The sequence below is a fragment of the Scomber scombrus genome, chromosome 10, assembly GCF_963691925.1.
Source record: "Scomber scombrus chromosome 10, fScoSco1.1, whole genome shotgun sequence".
Classification (NCBI taxonomy): domain Eukaryota; kingdom Metazoa; phylum Chordata; class Actinopteri; order Scombriformes; family Scombridae; genus Scomber; species Scomber scombrus.
The window spans coordinates 4,644,575-4,663,781 of record NC_084979.1 but is presented as its reverse complement, the minus strand read 5'-3'; the positions used below and the strand labels follow the sequence as shown (position 1 = coordinate 4,663,781).

The window sequence follows — 19,207 nt, the reverse complement described above, 5'->3', positions numbered from 1 at the left end:
TGGCTAATCAGCAGAAGTGTGTGTTTTTTTTAATTTTTTTTATAGTTTTCTGTGTTTCAAAGTCTCCACAAACTGATCATTGTGTGTATATATGTGTGATGACGCATGTGTTGTTGTTGTTATCCGTCGAATAACATTTTATTGTATGGTGGCGCACTGCAGAGGGGAGGGGACGGCGCCAAGTCAGACTGGTCATGTGACTATCTCAAACAAAAGACCTGTGGCCACACACACACACACACACACACACAGGAATTTGCTTCACTGGCTTTTCAGTTGTGCCCACAGGTGTGTCGTCGTCGCCACGCAGACAAAACTATCGCTGATCTGAAAAGCGACTTTGTCACCGCTCTCATTCTTTTACAGACAAATCAAATCTCAACACACACACACACACATATATGCACAATGCCCCCCCCCCCCCCTAAACCCTTTCTGCATCGGATCAATGGCTACCACTTTTGTTGTAGCACCGTCAATAAGCGCCTCTGTGAGGTGGGCGTCTCTTGCAGATTGATCCCTGAATGTTGCTGTTCATGCGAGGAAGAGTCTATTGTTTTTTAATGCCCGCAAGTCTGTTGTTATTATCCATAAGATTCGGCGCGTGTATGTCTATACGATGTGTGTGTTTTTTACTTAATGGTGTGTGTCAGAGTCACAGCTTGTAAATGGCAGCAAACAGATTGTGTGATCCGGTCGCCTCCAGCTCCACGCGAGAGAGAGAGAGAGAGAGAGAGAACATCAGGGTTTTTTTGTTGTTGTTTTTTTTAAGTGTGTGTTTGTTCATGCCTGTGTACACACACGGGACTCCCAGTTCACCCAGTTCTGCTTTTGCCCTGCTTTTAGACAAACTGGTGCAAAGGACAATTAGAGAGAGTCGAGTGGATTTATGTGACACTAGAGATTTGAGAATTTCTTCGCAATCAATTTGTTGTGATTAATAATAGAGAATAATTATATATGCTGGTGCTTAAAGGTATTTAAACTCATGAAATATTAATCTGGCATGACATCATGGCCCATCCAGTTATAAAATCCAGGAAAGACACTCTTGAAAAGCACTTGAGACCAATCTGACGCCGCAAGTCTATATAGCTGAACATGGAGAGCTTTAAACAACAACTCTCTTGTCTCTGTGTGTGTGTGTGTGTGTGTGCTCTGTCATAGGCTACTTTTGGGGACACATTATAGGACCAGTTAAATGGGAACAGCTTGTGCAAGTGAGGACAAAAGCTGGGTCCCTCTATTGGGCAAAGGCTGGTTTTTGGGTCAGTGGTTAAGGTTAAGGGTTAGACAAGTAGTGGTGATAGATAGGGTCAGGATAAGATAAGATAATCCTTTTTTAGCCCCATGATGGGGACATTTGTGCTAGTGTGTTTCAACAGTAAAGTGGCTACTAAAAATAAAATAGCATCAATAAAATAAAAAAGCTTAATAAATGATAAGTAATAGTAATATTAATATGATAGGAAATAAAATGTAAGTCCCCAAAAGTGAGCATGGTCTGATGTGTGTTTGTGTGTATGTTTACAGCTTCTGTCAGATCATCAGTTTGTCATGTGAAAGACAAGACCTGTAGCCTGGAGCATCACACACACACACACACACACACACACACACACACACACACACACACACCCACACACGCACACAGAGAGAGAGAGAGAGAGGAAAAACATAAACAGCAGTGAGACATCAGTACAGTCTTTAATGACTATTAGACAGCATCTATCTGCTGCCTTCTCTTTCATTTAGAAACACACTCACATACACACGCACACACACACACATACACACTCATGCTACAGCAGCGGGGGCGTCAGTATTTTCCACATCTAGACACTGTTTACGTATACAGGCCAGATATCCAGCTGTGTAATAGATGAGTGTGCGTGTGCATGTGTCTGCACCGCCAGCACACTGCAGAGCACCGAGCTATTAGATAGAGCGCCTCTGCAACACTGGTAGACTGTAATGCAGCATTAGGCGAAGGAGGAGGGACGACAGGTACAGAGAAGAGGGACGACGGGACGGAGAGGCGAATGCAGGCGGGGGATGGCGGCTGGTGACTCAGCTAGATGAGGGTGCAGTATGTAGGTCGACAAATTTTTCCGCTGCATGCATGTTGCGGTTTTTGGTTTGCGTGTCGACGCAGCAGCTGTACGCCTTTTTTTTTTTTTCTTTCTTTTTTTTTGTCATGGAGCAGAGTAGACGCCACACAAGCGCGCGCTCTGCTCCACTTCTCCAAGGCTTAGCGGTGAAATCAGGTCACGAGCAAGTCTCTCCCCCCCACCACCACCACCACCACAACCACCACCCCATCTCCTCCTCCATCCTCCTCCTTTCATCTTCCTTTCCATTCTCTCTCCCTTCTCCCTCTGTCTGCTTCTTCTTCTTCTCCTCCTCCAGCCCACATCCTTACCCATTCTCCTGCGACACATTTAAAAAAAAAAAAAAAAAAAAAAACCCAACCCAAACGCCTCTCCTCTCTTATTACATTTCATCCCTCTCTCCATCTCTCTCTTTCTCTCTCCTTCTCTCTCCATCCTTCTATCTCTCGCTTCTTTCCTCTCACCATGCTCATATCGGTGATCAGATTATGAGGCATATCATGGGATTAGCGAGTCTCATGGCATGTATTAAAAAATGGGCGAGCTGAGGGATGGATGGGAGAGAGTTGATGATGAGTATTTCATGGTAATGTCGCCCGAGCTCATACAGCACAGGGGGGCGAGGGGGGGGGGACTAAATGATGATAAAGAACAACCGAGGCCGTCATCGTCATATTCATCACGGGCTTGTTTGAGCGGCCGAGGGGGGTTAAAGCAATAAAAGACGATATGATAGATATCTTTGGAGGCTCTGCAATAACAGAGAGAGAGAGAGAGGTGGAGGGAGGGAAACACGGTGGGGGGGTGGTGTAAAAAGGGGAGCAGGACATAGATCTTCATCTTCTAAATCAGTTTCTTTCATGTCGTCGAAATCGCGACTTTTATGAAAACGTACAGCGAGGAGACGGGAGCGTGGATTCAAGGAAAACTTCCCTACTGATGGAAGAGCGAGAGAAACACCTCTCGCTCCTCTTTTTGGTTTCAGTTTCAAGTCCTTTTCGTCAGCCTACCGCCCCCCCCTCCACTACACACCCCCAGTCCCTGCAGCATGCTTCACCCTTGTTCTTTTGTTCTAGTTTCCTCTCATTTTTCTTTCATTTTACTTACTCTGCCTCTCTCCCTCCTTCTCTTGGTCTTCCTCTCTTTTGAGTTTCATCTGACAGATGGCAGGTCTCGGGGTCATGGTGAGGTGTCTGGGTGGGGTGATGGCCTACAGGGCGGAGGGTTATCCACAGTCAGAGAGAGGTTTTTTTCTTGTCTTTTTTTTGCTTTAACTACCTCTCTCTGTCTTTCCTTCTCTCTATCTTTCCGCATTTACACGTTCATAAACAGGTGCTCTCTCTGCCAGACACACAGTCCTAAGTTCCTGGATAACCTGGTGTGTTTTTGGCATGTACGTGTGTATATATGTGTGTGTGTGTGTGCTGACAGAATGGGGTTTTTGTGGAGAGACGGCCCCCAGAGTGGGACAGGGAACAGATTGGAGTCTGAGCCTCCATGTCCTGACTCATTAATCTCCTCTTTAATTCATGGCCCCACCGCCGGCTCAACACGTGCGCACACACACACAACAAACAGACACACACACATACAGAGGCACCTCCAAGGTCCAAAATGACACGAAAGAGTACATACGAACACACATCGGCGTTGGCACGAACCAGCAAGTGTCACCTCCGATGGGAAGGTTTAATGATTCAATTTCCTCATTTTTTTCCCCCCTCTCGTTTGACTTCCACCGCTTGGAAACGATCCATCAAACTTCAAAACTGTTCTGCCCACCCCTCCCCTCCCCCCAACACCAGCACGGATCTCATGCTTTGGGTGGCAGCGATGAAGCCAAGGACAGGGTGAAATAGCTTAACGGCCGATTAACAACAAACCTACCACGCAGTGTCAGTTCTTGTTCCTGCGACTGATTGGAACAGTTTTAAGAAGTCCTGCTGTCTGGCTGAACTCCAAGTTTTCCATAAGGACCACCCAGAGGAAGATCACAACACTGTCTCTCTTTCTCTCTCTTTCTTTCTCTCTCTCCCATACTGTCGTCTATTTGAACCTAAACTTGTTTCAAAGTCAGGGACAGCTCGGTGTTATGCGCCCGTCGCTCAAAATGTCATGTTTTATTATTACTAGCAACGCATCCCAAAAATAAGTGGAGAGGAACCACATCCAGCACAAAAAGAACCCCCGTTTATTCAAGCGAACACTTAAATATAAAAACTAGCTACATAGAAGAACTTGTACTATATGAAACATGCACATTTTTAAGCAACAGGATTCAAATGGGTGCTCCCTTCTTCAGGGATCAGCAATTCTAATATGCATTTTCCATATTTTCCTCGCACAGTGGCTGCATTTTCATCTTTTCCAACACCCGTGTCACTTGCTGAAGTAATCCACGAGCTACCATACTTGCTCATAAAAGGGTATCAGATAAAGGGTATCAGTTAAATTCTTGTAAGATCTAACCGTACTAGTCCACTCTGCGCTCATCTCTACTTTTAAATCGTTCCTATCTGGGTCATACTGGATCTCTGGCAGCCGGTCAGACTCCCCTTGTTCCTGAAAATGCCATGGCAGTTGTGATAAGGATGAAAAAGTAGAAGGCGGCCTTAAGGAGGAACAGGAAGAGGAGATGAGACTCGTGGAGATGATGAGGACGTTGATAAGGATGAACAGGCTATCGCATTGTCGGCATTTTTTTTTTTCTTCTTAAATTGGATCGAAACCAGGACATCATGCAAGTTTTGAAAGCTGTGGGACGACTGACATTAGTACTGCATTTCAATAAATGAGGGGGCTCATTCATTGAAAGCAGTTATTCATTACTTTGTAGATAAAGTTTCTGTAAGCAGTTACAGCTTCCAGTCTTCTTGGGTAAGTCTCTATACTCCTAGAAATCGGAAGTTTCTCCTATTCTTTCTGGTGGACTCTTTCAAGCTCAGATTCTGATTGGTTGAGGAGCCTTTATGGACTATTGTCTTCGGATCTCTCCACGGACGTTCGAACATTAACTTCCAAACTACTCCACTCTCCCAAATCTGTTGCCTCTGTTGTGTGATTCCGGTCATGCTGAAAGGTTACTTTCACCCAAATCTGAGGTTGTGTATACTCTGGAGCAAACTGTCTTTAAGGATCTTTCAGTATTTGATGGAAAATCCCCATAAGCCCCATAAGCACGATGATGCCACAACCATCCTTCACAGTAGGAAAAGTACCAGCCAGATGAGCTGTACCTGGTTCTTGCTACTCTCAGCTCTTAGAGTTCTGTACATGTTTACATTTTTGTCTCGTTACAACAAAAGAATCCTTTTCATTGTGCTCTCAGACTCCTTTTAGTGCCCTTTTGACGAAATCCAGACATGCTGTCTTAAGCCTTTTACTCAGGAATTGCTTCCTTTTGGCCACTCTACCGTAAAGGTCTGACTGACAGAGTTGGTTGTCCTTCCGGCAGGTTTGTCCAACTCTGCAGAGGAGTTGTGAAGCTCAAAGTCCTGGACCTGGTTGATCCTAACTTCTTCCATTTATTGAAGAAATGATTTTACAGCTTTGCACAGATCTATGCCTTGGCGCAAGTATGTCAACAGAGAATTCCTTTGGCTCAATTTTTGATCTGACGAAAAAGCTGTTAATTATGGAATTATATACAGCTGTGTGTGTGTGTGTGTGTGTGTGTGTGTGTGTGTGTGTGTGTGTCTTTTTAAACCATGTCTAATCAATAGGATTTGCCACAGGTGGACTCAAGTCACATAATCTCAAGGCTAATCAAAGCAGAAATAATGCACCTGACCTCAGTTTGAGTCTGATTACATATGTAAACAATATTCATTCTCTACAAAGTTCATTAATGTGGTCATGGATGTTAAAAATGTGAATGATGTGATTGGAGTTATCATCTCAGATACAGTCTGTCATCCAGCTTGAGGCAAGTTTTTACTGCGAGTGGCCATGAGTGTGGTGGGTTATCTGCATCTTGGACGTTAATCTACAGTTTCCTTTTGATCTCGCCGAGTCACTGTGAGCTTATGATCTGCACATGGTCTGTTTATCACAGTGCAAGGCAGAGGTCATTGCACACACACACACACACACTGTTCTTGGAACTCTATACACCCTCTTTGCTTTCATGAAATCTCATTTCACCAGCCAGAACATGATGTTGTCACCTCGTTGAGTCGCTCAGTAAACAGGGTTTCATCAGTCACACGGATGCAACCAGTGAGTTGACTCAATAAACAAAAACACACAGTTTGTTCCACACAGTGTGCTCAGGGCCCGGGGACGCCACAGCGTGCGTGTACGTGTGTGTGTGTGTGTGTGTGTGTGTGTGTGTGTGTCAGCCATGCGGCCTTCGCGTGTGCACATCCCAAGTGTTGCAACTTACAGGAAGTGTTGCTCAGCTGCAGCCAGAACAGTTGACGTGTTAAGTGTACTAAGAGCCAGCTTTTTCTCCTTGTGACTATCTGGGACTGTCAGACTTTGGGTCACCGGCTTCCAGTGAACTCCTGAACTGTGATCTTTCGTTTTCAGAACAAGGCTGGCGTTGTCTAATCCATCTTGTTTAGGGTTTTTTTTTTTTTTGTGGAATTTTAGTATATTAATCATATCACAAAATTCTCACTCACTGGGGGGTTGAATAAAGTATTGTTCTGGGTTTTTTTTGTTTTTTTTATAGCGTCTAGGGCCGCACCTAATGATTACTTTCATTATCAATTCATCCGATGACCATGGGAGTGCCGTATTGGCCATTCACCATAATACCAGTGTAATTTAAACATGATAAAAGCAATTCACACCGTGATAATGGTAGCATTCCCACTTGTTGACATATTGACGTCATACCACATACCAACGAGCATGATTGAAAGGGAAAGTAATATTGATACCAGCTAGTTCCAAATAAGGGAATTGACATCAGATATACAAGAACACTGTAACAACAACAAAGGAGGGGGGGGCAGTACAACAAACTTATTTCACCACCTCAAGCAAAAACACCCGGTTGAGTACGGGGAGAACCTAAAATCCCTCCAGGTGTATTTTGCCATGTTGTCAAGAATATCATTCTTGCAGAAATACCCTGAAATATCCTGGTATTATTTCAGGGTCGGTACTGGAGGCTATATTCTTGATCAGTCAATTCATCATTTGGTTTAATAAATGTCGTAGAATAGAAAGTCCTGTTTTGTCCGAGACCCGAGGTTATTTAGTTTATAATGAAATAAAATTCAGCCCTATCAATATAGATTGTTTTTTAAAGATTTTTTTCTGGCATAGACGCCTTTATTTGACAGTAGAGAGACAGGAAATTACAGGAGAGAGAGGGGGGGGGGGGGGTGACATGCAGAAAGGTCCGCCGGCAGGGACTCGAACCTGGGTCCGCTGCGTTCACGGCATACGCTCTTAACCACTCAACCACCTGCACGCCAGATTGCTGTTTTTTTTTTCTTAAAAAATGTCTTAATTGATTCAAACAAAACAGTTGTGTGGAAAACTATCGACCTACCTATTTTCAATTGTTGAGACGTTTGTTAAATTATGTTAATGTGAGTCAGTTTTTGTCTTTACAAGGAAACAGGATACATAACACAGTACATTACGAATGAAGATGTCATTTCCTGCCAGTTAGGATATCCACCTTAAATTTTTCTCCTTAAAACCGGACATCTAAAAAAAAAAAACTAAATTTCCTCACATTCTTTTCTGCCAGTTCATTGACCGACAGTGAGGATGTGGCCTTTATCATGACTCATTCACTAACACTGAACTGATACGCCCGTCATAAGTCAGGCACAGGGAATCTGGACTGTGTGCATGCGTGTATGTGTGTGTCTCTCATTCAGGGTTTGGTATCATAGGGGTTCTTCTGATTTGAAAACAAATGGGTTGTCACAGTCACACAAGATAAAAATGAATGTAAATGAGTATCGTCATCATTTGAATGCAGTAGATGGTTTTAAATGTATTAGTTTAGCATGAACCTGTTATAAAAACTGTTAAAGACCGTGTAAAGTGAATTCAGACATTTTCTTCTAAACACATTAAATAGGTCATAAATGTATTTCTAAAAAAGGTGTAAAAAGCATTTCAACCATTTAGATTTGAATTGTGGAGCTAGGCTTCACAAACTGTGTTTTAACAGTTCTGTGTTCCTGCTGCTGTAGAGGTCTAAATACATTCAGCACACACTGCTACTACTACTACTACGGTCTACAGTTAGCCAGTTAGCTGAGTTAGCCGCCGGGCTAGCAGCTGAGTTGGCAGCAGAAAGCTCACGTGTCCACATTTCGTGTAGAGGTGGTGACTTTGATTGACAGGGGACACTTGGTAGGGGGCGGGGTTTCAGCAAACTCAGCGGGCACTCCCACAGTGTTTGGGAGCAGAGCCAGCAGGCTGATTTTTACACAACTTTGAAGCCTAATTTCATATATTTGGCGATTTTTTTTTAACCATTCAAATTTGGCAGGATGGTTAACAACACACTTTTCTGTGGTATGTCAAACTCAGAACACATATTTATTCTTACTTTACACGGACTTTAATACATTTTTTTTTTTTTAACTTTTATAAATTCAAAATAAAAGCATAAAAATGTAAATAGATAAATACCTTGGGCATGATTTAATTAATGCAGTTAACTTTCAAAATAAAGATACTGCAGACCATATATCTTGTCTGTCAGTTCTGCATCATGTTGTACATCAGTGGAATAAGGTCATCAGTGAATTGGTGCCCAGTGTACTGGATGAAGCAGTATTGAAACTAGTACCCCCTTTTCTATTCATTCAGATGGCAAGAATCAGAATCAAATCATGAAATTCCCAAAGATTCCCATTCCCTAATAGATTCTGTTTATTTGGAATCAATAAACACAATCAAATGTCTTTTTAAAAGGCTAAAAACTGCCCGCATCTCTACGTCTGTTATTGAGTGAATTGTTCTTTCGTTTGTGATTCCTGGCTCCCCGCAGAGCATGACCTCCCGCACATCCGGTAACTTTCCACATCACCTCATGAGCTCATTTATCTCCTCTCTCCGAATGAGATTAGCTCAAAGCTGGTTCATCTAGATTGCTTTTGTCACATCATTGCTATTCAGAGGGAGTGTTAGAGTGTGTGTGTATATCCGGGGTGAAGAGCCTTTGTCAGCTTTCTATCAGAGGAACTTTCCTGAACTCTCTGCATGTGAATGAACCTTGATCGTCCTCTATGTAGCGTCAGCACAGTTTCGTCACTGCCAGCACCACCAAGCAATTTGCAGCGTCTGCGTGTGGCCGCCGTGGCCTGAATGTCATGTCCTCTTCTGTTGAGAGGAAGCTGTCTGGATCAGATGTTGCACAGTCCTCAAACAGACACGGACACGGAAGGACTCTCACATTTTTAAAGAAACCTCTACGTGTATTGAGAGATAACCTGACGACACGAAGATCAGAGCTGCTGTTAGCAATATTAGTGTTTTAAATGAAAGTTTTACAGTTTCATTTTGATTTGCTCACTAAAATCTAAGAAAATGACTATGGAGCTGCTGAAATCAAGATGAGAGAAGAGAGGAAGGTGCTGGAAAAGTGTTAAAATCTTCATCACTCATCTGAGCCTCCTGCAGTTGCTTTACGAGCAGCAGGGAGTGATTCTCAAACCTTCCTTTACCCCCGTCTTATTAATAGACCACTGAGAACTGAAAAAACGACTTTCTAGTTAAAGAAAGCTAAATGAGTTGTAGTTAATCTCCTCAAAAGAGACATGAAGAAAAAAGTACATATAAGACAGTAAAGGACAAATACAACATTTATCATCATATCACATAATATGAACATTTTTTAAAATATATATTACCATTTATTATAGAAAGCGAAGCATGATAACCAACTTTACACATTTACTGATATAATAATCTTATTTAAGGTTTAAACAATCTGGTATATTGGGCAATATTTGTAACATAAACGCATAAGGATCCATTAAAGGTCAGGTTTGCAATTGACAAGACTGTCTTAAAACAACAGTCAGGTCTCCATGTGAGTACTGAAACAGGTTTTGCTTGATGTAGTCATTCCTCCTGTTCATGCAGGACAGTCAGAAGTCTCCTCCTATGCTTCCCCTGTACGTGATGGGGAACAAAATCTACATCCCTGGTTTTGTTCTCAAGTATCTAAAGCTAATATGAGGTTTCAACAATCTGGATTAGTCAGAACAAGAATATATCTACTAAAGTTAGTCTGTTTAGCAACTGTGTTTCAAAGACTGGCAGTGTTCGTGTGCTACTTTAGTGGAGAGATACTAGTATCAGAAAGAGAGGCTTTGATACTGAAAAGAATAACACTTGATTTTCAACAGACACTATTGTAACTTTGTAAGGCCTTCAGATAGACTTTAGAACATTCTTACACAAAACGAGGACTGTGGATTCACTTACGTGTGAAGCATGTTAGGAATGTCTGGTATGAGGAGGAGGAATGATTACACCAAGCTAAAAAAGCAACTCGAGACCAACAGGACAAACTGTGAACATTTAACTGAGTTTTTTCAAGGGTTGTACTATACCTCAAACATATGTAAACATAAAAACACAAAAACATTTTTAGCATTTCTAGTCTGTAGTTTCTTTGACACATATCAACTGACGTATACAGAGATATATATATATATATGATGTATCTGCGTGGTCTGTTTAGACTTGGCCTTACATCTTCGACTTCTCTTACAATAATGTGATTGTGTCTATATATTGACTTATGATCTTATGATTTTGACCGCAGCACTTCAACACTTCACAGTAGCAGCTAAGAGGCTATTCATGTCACATTGGCTAAGCAAGTAGTGTCCTCCATTCCTCACTGTGTACTTCCTGAGTGGAGACTGCAAAAGTGAGCGCAGCTGCTTATATGGAATTAAAGGTAAATAACTCTGTCCCCCAACCATAATGGCAGTCTGTGTTTTTTACAGAAGTGTAGAGCCCACTCTCCAATCACCCCCTGCCCCCCTTGCATCATTATGCAATTATATTATCATTATATCAGTGGTATAAAATGATCTTCAAATGACAATAATATTGTTTATCGCGATTATTTCTAAGACAATATATCGTCCAATAAAAGTAGTTATCGTGACAGGACTAATTTAGATCGCTAGTCTTCAGATTGCTTCTGTCAGGTCCACAGTTTATACCTCCAAAAATATTCAAATGATGCAACAAATCTTCATTTAAAAAAAAAAAAAAAAAAAAATACAGCAAATGTTTGGCTTTTTGTGTGTGTGTGTGTGTGTCAAACGTTATCTAAATTTATCACTAAGCAAAATGTTCATCTCAGTTTCGTTGACTAAAGAAAATAGATTTTGCATTTTGCTCCCACATGCTGATACTGGATTCAGCTTGACATCATGGTTGCAGATACAGTTTCTCATATTAACACGATGTTGTTTTATCAAAGTGTCCCTAATGTATTGAACTTTCTGTCCTTCAAAATGAAAAGGATATGAGGCGTTAATCAATGTTGTGTGTGTGTGTGTGTTTGTGTTTGTGTCGTGGTCAGGGGCTTCAACCATCGGGGGGATTTTATTGTTGCAGCTTGTTATGGTGCAACACCAGCGCAACCGTCGAGTCAGAGCTGATGAATGGGAAGCTGCTGCTAATGATCGTTACAATGCTGCTTTTCTCCACATGCAGTATTGGGGCCATTTATCAGCCACAAAGATGCTCCTACAGGCCCAGACACACTCACACACATCACATCACACACACTCTAATCAGCTGCTTTCCAGTAGCCTTGGCAACCAACTGCAGGATCCCCTTCCCTCCCTGCACCCCTTTTCACTATTTCTCCATCCAACCTTTTTTCTTTTTTTTTTTTTTTTTGCTTTCATGAGCTAATCCGTCTCTCGTCCTTCTTTTTTTTCTCTCCCTGGCTAACGAAGAAAAGAGAAAGTTTAAGACAGAAAAGCGGGAAGAAAAAAAAAAGAAGGGCTGAAAGCGCTTTCCAGGCCGCTGCCGAGCACCTGATTTCCTCTGGGAACAGAGCAGAGATAAAGAAATAAAGGCGTGACCGTGTGAAAGGGGTAAAAGGGAACGAAAGGGAGAGAGAGAGAGAGAGAGAGAGTGAAGTAGAAGGCAGATAAAGACTGGGTTTACCTGCCAGGTGGGACTAAGGGAGATTGAGTGTATCAAAAAACCAGCAGCGCCGCTTTGACATGCACATACTGAACCGAGCGGTAACGCCAGGTGAAGAAATAAAGCGAGGCCCCCCCCTCGGGCGTTCCCAAGTGAAGAAGTGAAGTTTATGAGCAGAGAGCGTGGAGGTATTGAAACAGAAGAGTGATTCCTTTCTTTTATTATTTTGAATTATGTGAACAAATGCTGAGAAAATGAAGCACAGGTGGATCCTGGAAAGCTGCAGGCGCTGTTGCTAGAGTGACGAATGACTTGTGTGTGTGTGTATGTGTGTGTGTGTCCTTGTTTGTGTTAGACATCTCATTACAAACACTGATGACCATTTATGAATATGTTAAAATAAAAAAAGACTGTGGAAATAGATATGAAAGCTAAAGATGATCCATACTGATACTACTGGATTTAGTATGTTTTTCAAGCCTGGAAGCACATGTCCTGCATAGTAAACAAGATGCAGTCTCAGGGGAAATGTAATGATACTATCAGAAGATGATGAGCTTTTCATGCTGCTTGTTAAATGAAAAGGATACTTCATAGATATGTCCCTATGGGAAAAAAACAACAAAAAAACACATCCATAAGTTTTAAATGTCTATTGTTTTGTTGTTTAAATGTTATTACTTTTTGAAAAATGTGACATTTTACACCATTCAAAACTACATACTTGTATTTCATGTTCACATAACACTAATAAAATAATTCAGATATGTAAAAATAGAATAAAAACAATAGATAAAAGAAAAAAACTAAACCAATAAGCATTAAATAGGCTGAACAATTAATCAGAAATTTCTTGATATTGCAAATTATCAAATTGCAGGAGGCCCAATATTAAAAAGTCAATGTGAAAAAAAAAGATCATTCCCTCTAATATCCCAAATCATATCACATATCAGTGATATCATATCAGTCAAAATACGTGAGCCTTAGCATAAAAAGTCAATTAGAATAGCCCCAACAGCCATATATATCTTCTCTCAGATGTTGCACCCTTAATGTCTGCGATTCAGAGGCTGATAGATGTTATTCCTCTGAGCTGCAGAGCTGTTGCACTGGCTGACATGTTCCTTCATTACAATGTGCACTGTAGTTTATTTGAAATCAGTCTCTCTCTCTCTCACACACACACACACACACACACACACACACACACACACCCTCCCGCTGCTGGAAATAATGCTCTCTAGACTAGAGCACTAAATGTGTGTTAATCCGCAGCTGGGTGAAATTCACCATTTACTCTTGTTTGAGTGACGTTTGCTAAATACTACAGTGCCAAACTGTTTAAGCCTTTTTTAAAAGAATGAAACTATATATTTGTGACTTGTTTTTAAAAATGTATGGCTCTAGTAGAAATACATGTGTGGCTGAGCGCTAGTGACAGTTATGGGGAGGTCAAAGAGAACATAGACGCGGATTAATGCACTGTTGGTTTTTTTGGACTTTTTAAGGGATTTGTTGACAATAACACAAACATAGATTATCACCAGCTTTATCCTTCCAGTCATTATGTACCCATTGGTCCATGTGGACTCTAATTTGAGCCTGTGTGCTGCTGTAAAGCCTGCTTTAGCAAACCCTGGTGGTATGAGAGATTTATCCCTTCACAGGCATGTTTGTTGGGGATTCTGGTCTAGGTTGTTCTAACCTCCCTACATCTGTTCAGCAGCATATTTTATTAAGAAGAGTTTTGGTGTTACATACAGCAAGTGTACACAGTAAAGGACAGGTTCACAGTTTTTCCAAGTCTATCTTAAACCAGCAGTCAGGTGTCTATATGAACAGTTCAAGGAGGTTTTCGTCGCTGTAATCATTCCTCCTGTTCATACTGACTATTAAAAAATCTTTTAAATGTGCTTTCAATGGAAGTGATCAACTTTTAAATACATTGTAGCACAGAAGGAGGACTGTGGATTTGGAAGTGCATTATCAATATCAATAATATAAAAATGCTCAAGCATGTTTACCTTCGCCCACTTACCGACATGGGATAGTGTCGCATCCCTCAACACTATTACATCATCAATCAATACACCTTGTTTCTTGATCAATTTCTCCACTGATTGACATGTCCTGACATGTCCGCTGACTGAGGTACCTTTTGTATCGCCTCGACACCCAAATTCCTCACATTGTTCTGGGAATGTTCAGAGGAAGGGATAGGCGGTAGTCAGCCAACTCCTTTTTTATTTGTTTTTTTATCAGGCCACAGTAAACTGACTCATGTTACATAATGTACAGTACACACTGATAACACTACGTCATTATTTACTCTAACAGCATTCATCAATCCCTCGTGGCTAGTTTCAACTGCTTTCCATTAATGCAGCTCAGTTACTGCGCTTATGAGCAGCAAATATTTCAACAGACTGTGGCTCTGTTTTGCCTCACTTATCACGGTCCGTGTTTCCAACTGTGTCGAAAGTTAGTGGGATGGCTCATATTAGATTCATGTTTAACTGCTGATGCACTGTACCAAGGCCCGGAGGAAGTCAAGGCGAGGCTGAAGGCAAACATTTACTCATCAGCTTCCTCACGTGCAGCAAAGAGACTCTTTGATTCGTCACAGTCATAACAAGGACTCTTCCGAACGCGACAGGATCGCAGTCACATTGTTCTGGTGAGTAACAGATGAGGAATGATGTGGGTTGAAGGCCAAATTCTCGCTTTGAGTGAACCTTGTATGCCAAGCTTTTCAACCTTGCCTCTGCGTTGCACTTAAGTAACATATTTACAGATTCCTCAGAGTCTATTCATTGACTAGGAAACACAGCAGTGTACCAGCTTCAGCACAAATGTTTGCTCACTCAGGGCAAGTATTTTACAGTAGGAGCATGTGTGTGTTTATTTAGAGCCAAACCATGAATGAAAAGAGCTACTGTGAGACTAAGGCTTGGCCCTCTAAGAGGCCTCAAACTGCCTCTCAGAACTACAGAGCAGAAAGTACTTGAGGCAACGCTGTCAACAAAATGTTGCTGTAAACAAGTAAATCAGGGTTTCTGTTTGCTTCAGTCATATGCATTTATGGCTGTTATTTAGTCTATGTTAAAAATAATACATATATGGCTTATATACCTCTGGAGCTAAGCTGACCATTGGCTGAGACAGAAGTTATTTCCTGATTGAGAAAACTAATAAAAGGTTTTACTTCTAGAAGGACCAGATTTGCCTCACTGAGAATTGTTGGTCAGTTAAGAGTGACTTTAGATCTACAATTAATAAATTAGTTTAATTTTTTGATAATCAATTTATAGTTTTGAGTCATTTTCTAAGGAAAAAATGCACAAATGATTTGGTTCCACCTCCTCAAATGTGAATATTTTCTGGTACATTTGAGTTGTGGACAAGACAAGACATTAGAGGACATCAACTTGGATTTTGGGAAATGCTGATCCATGTTCTGACATTTTCTGAACCAAACAACTAATCAATTAATCAAGAAAAAAAAGGCAGATTCATCAATAATGAAAATAATCATTAGTCTCTTGGTAAATACTGGCCCAGCAGGAACTACTACATTTGTTAGGGACTATTTTCAGCGGTGGACTAGTCCAGTGGGTGTGGGACATGGAACATGTTAGCCACAGTGTTTTTTATTAGCCTTTGGAAAACAATGGAGGAATAATATATGTATATCAGGCTTTCGATACACACGATACTTGTCAGTAGATCAGTTTATGTTCGTTTTTCGTCTTTTTTATGGGATTTGTTGGCAGTAAGAGACAATATATCATCAACTTTCTTCTTCAGAGTAGCAATCTCGAAGATCTCCATGAAGCTCACATGCTCACCAGCAGGTTCCTCTTTAACAAAACGTGAGTTTCTCTTGGCCTCCTCCCCTCCGGCCTAGCCCGAAAGATCTGTCGGACACGCTGTTTGATTTCCTTATCGATCCAGTCGATATGGTAGCTCGTTAATTCGGTGGCGATCATAATCCGGTATGGATATTAAATCATTCCCAGAGGACTAAATTAATTAACATCAGTGCTTTTATGCTCATTTTATCAGTCATCATTCCTGGCATATCACGTCATGTTGGAGTTTCTATGTTAATATTGTGAAACCTTGAACATATTTCGTTAGCATGATTTATAACGCTGATGAGAAGATTTCAAATGTAGTTTAACAGGAACCTTTCTTTTAATATAGTTTTAACAGCATTTAATTGACTTTATTTAAATTGACTATACATTGAAATATAATTGAATGCTGTTGAGATAAGATTAATATGTAAAACAAGGCTACAACCCAACATACTATAGATGTCTTTCCTTTTTGACTCTTGCTCCACTCTGTCTCTACATATCATTCATAATTCTATATATCCACTGGATTAAAGCCAGGACTCCACCTTTTTATTTACTCGTTACCATGGCGAATTGTGTTATTTGAGCTCCGTTGACAGCGACCTTGCAAGCAGTTCACTCAGAGTTGATGGTATTGGCTTTAATCAGCTGTTCCGTTAAAAAAAAAAGGCATTTTGCTATGTCATGGTCTGTCAGCTCAGAGTTCAAACTCAGTTCAGAGTTAAGCCTGCTTTCTGGAAGGAACCCCCCCCCCCCCCCCCCCCCCCCCCCCCCTCCCAAGCTTCCTATAACTCCTTCAATACTGATACCATCATAGCCTCTACTTTATCACTCCCACCTCTTTTATTTTGCATTCTTTCTGTGTTTCAGTGGTTACCTCTGTTCTTTCAAAGTCTTGCCCCTTTATCAACAGAGTTTCCAGTAACCTCCCCCCCGCCCCCCTTCTGTAAAAGACCATCTGTCCTGCCTGTTGAATCCACCTCTGACTAAGACTCACTAACAGCTTTCCACCAGTCATTTCACATTTTTATCTGATATAAAATGCTTTCAGGAAAGAGAACACAGGCCTCACAGTTCATGTTTACTGAGTGAAAGCTTTGACACTACAGAACACCAGCATCATCAGCGGTGACTCAGTGTGGGCCACGTCCACCTCAGCTGATCCATGTGTCTTTGCATTTATATGATCTGAGCCCCACTGGCACCTCCTTGTGGCGGAACACGGGCACTATGCTCTTGCATTCCCATTTCCAGGAAATGATTTCAGTGGGCGGCTATGCAGGGCTCGGCAATCTGAGGACAACGGTGCGAAAGAATGTCAGCGACGGCAATAACGGTTCCGCAGGAATCTGAGGCAGGACTGGTGGGATGCTGGCAGGGAAAGGGAGGAGAGGGAGGTGCCGTCACAGGATTCAACACAGTAGCTTCTTTTTTTCCCCATTATAATCAATTAGATCTTGTTGTGACTTGCGTGGATGCAGGTGGCTTTTTGGGCTTTCTTTTTTTTTCTGTGGTCATGATGTCTTACCTGTACAATGACTGCGGTGGATGGAAATTTCCACATGTGGCCGCGTAGGCTCTGCCAGTCATACGGATACCAAGCTGTGGGCGGCACAGCAGCAGTCTGTTTGTTTTGGGCATGAGACCTTTACAGAAGGGAATCTACCTGTCACTCTTGTGTTCTTTTTTCGTGTGTGTGTTTGAATGGGGAGTTTTTGGGAAGTGGGTTTTTTTTTTCAGATTTGAATACAGATAATCAGCAACCACCTACACTTTTGGAGTTAACCCTTTCTTTTCCCCCTTTTTCTCTCCCAGGAACGCTTCGCTGAAATCTTCGGGCAAGACGCGGCGGCGGAGAGCAGGCGGTCTCAGGAGAGCTTTAAGAAGTGGCTGCTGGCGGGGATGACGCTGTTCACTGGGGTCGTGGTGGGGTCGCTCATCGCCCAGAAACGCCTGTGAGGAGGGAGGAGGGGGGGATAACCATTCCGAACGCTCCTCTGTCCCCGCCCACCTCCTTCACTACCCCCCACCTCACCTTCAACGTACACAACACAACCATGGAAGTAAAACATGAAGGTCCTGTTTGTCTCATCATAAACTGCTGATGCTGTTTACTTTTTTTTCTTCTTTTGGTTTTTTTTTTTTAACCCTAAGCGCATCGCACAACTGAACTGAGAAACTTCGCGTTTTTAAGCTCATTGGAAAAATTCCTAGAAGAGGAAGTTGTTTTCATGTGTTCACCTTATTCATACTTGTTAAAACTCGCCTCTCTTTCCACTGGTTCTTATATCATGTTTGGTTCTGTTTTGTATATATTAGTTTTAACAAATTTTTTCGTTCCAATTGTACCAATCCGCAGAAGAAAAGGTTAAATCGGATTCCGGTCTTAACGATTTACCCCTCCATCCCCACCCATAACCCCCCAAAGTTGTCTTATGTAAAGAGTCGAGTGTGTTGTGTGGGGGTGGGTGGGTGGGTGGGGGGGCTGCTGGGTTGCTCTATACGTCTTGTTTTGAAGCTTGTTTTTGTTGCCAGGCTCTTGGTCTCGCGGTCAGCTTGAACAATAGCTTCGTATGTGCCATATGGAAGAGTGAAGGCAGGGGAGAGGATCTAACACCTGTCTCTCCACAGCTTCTGTAGGTCCTACTTCCTGCCAAGCCACACATACACTTCAACGTCATGCTGCATTCACTCACACACTGATAGTTTTTGTCCTTCATGTTTATTGTTATCAGCATTTTGTATGAAAGGTGGATCAAGATGTTTTAGCTGATGAATCATGAGAGTCTTAAACTTAAAAAAACAACAACATATGGAACTAAATCCTCTGCTTGTTTGTATTTGTCTGTGCATTTTTTGGATTTCTGAACCATTAAAACCACCACCCACAACCGCTCCAATCTGTGTAAACTGCAGTTCGCATACAAGCGGTGGCGCCACCGCTCAGACCATCCGTGTTTATCACACACAGTAGCTAAAGAATGCAGCAAAAATTGTAGCAACACATAGATCAGCGCCAGAGGAGATATTTCAGAATCCATAATAATTGGATGTGAAGCTGTATTTTTTGGTGACACTTTCCTTTAACCACCCCGATGTTTAGCATTTACATGCAGAATAATAATA

The 19,207-nt window shown here is 41.8% G+C and overlaps 1 protein-coding gene across 1 annotated transcript in view; it reads left to right on the top strand.

Annotated features, from left to right (window-relative positions):
• bcl2l1 (BCL2 like 1) overlaps nt 1-18,174 on the top strand; it is a 27,990-nt gene extending 9,816 nt beyond the window's left edge. The window contains exon 3 of the mRNA XM_062426985.1: nt 17,897-18,174. Coding sequence (XP_062282969.1) covers nt 17,897-18,040 — 144 coding nt within the window. The 3' untranslated portion in view covers nt 18,041-18,174. The remainder of the gene's footprint in view (nt 1-17,896) is intronic.
• Nucleotides 18,175-19,207: the final 1,033 nt, after the last annotated feature.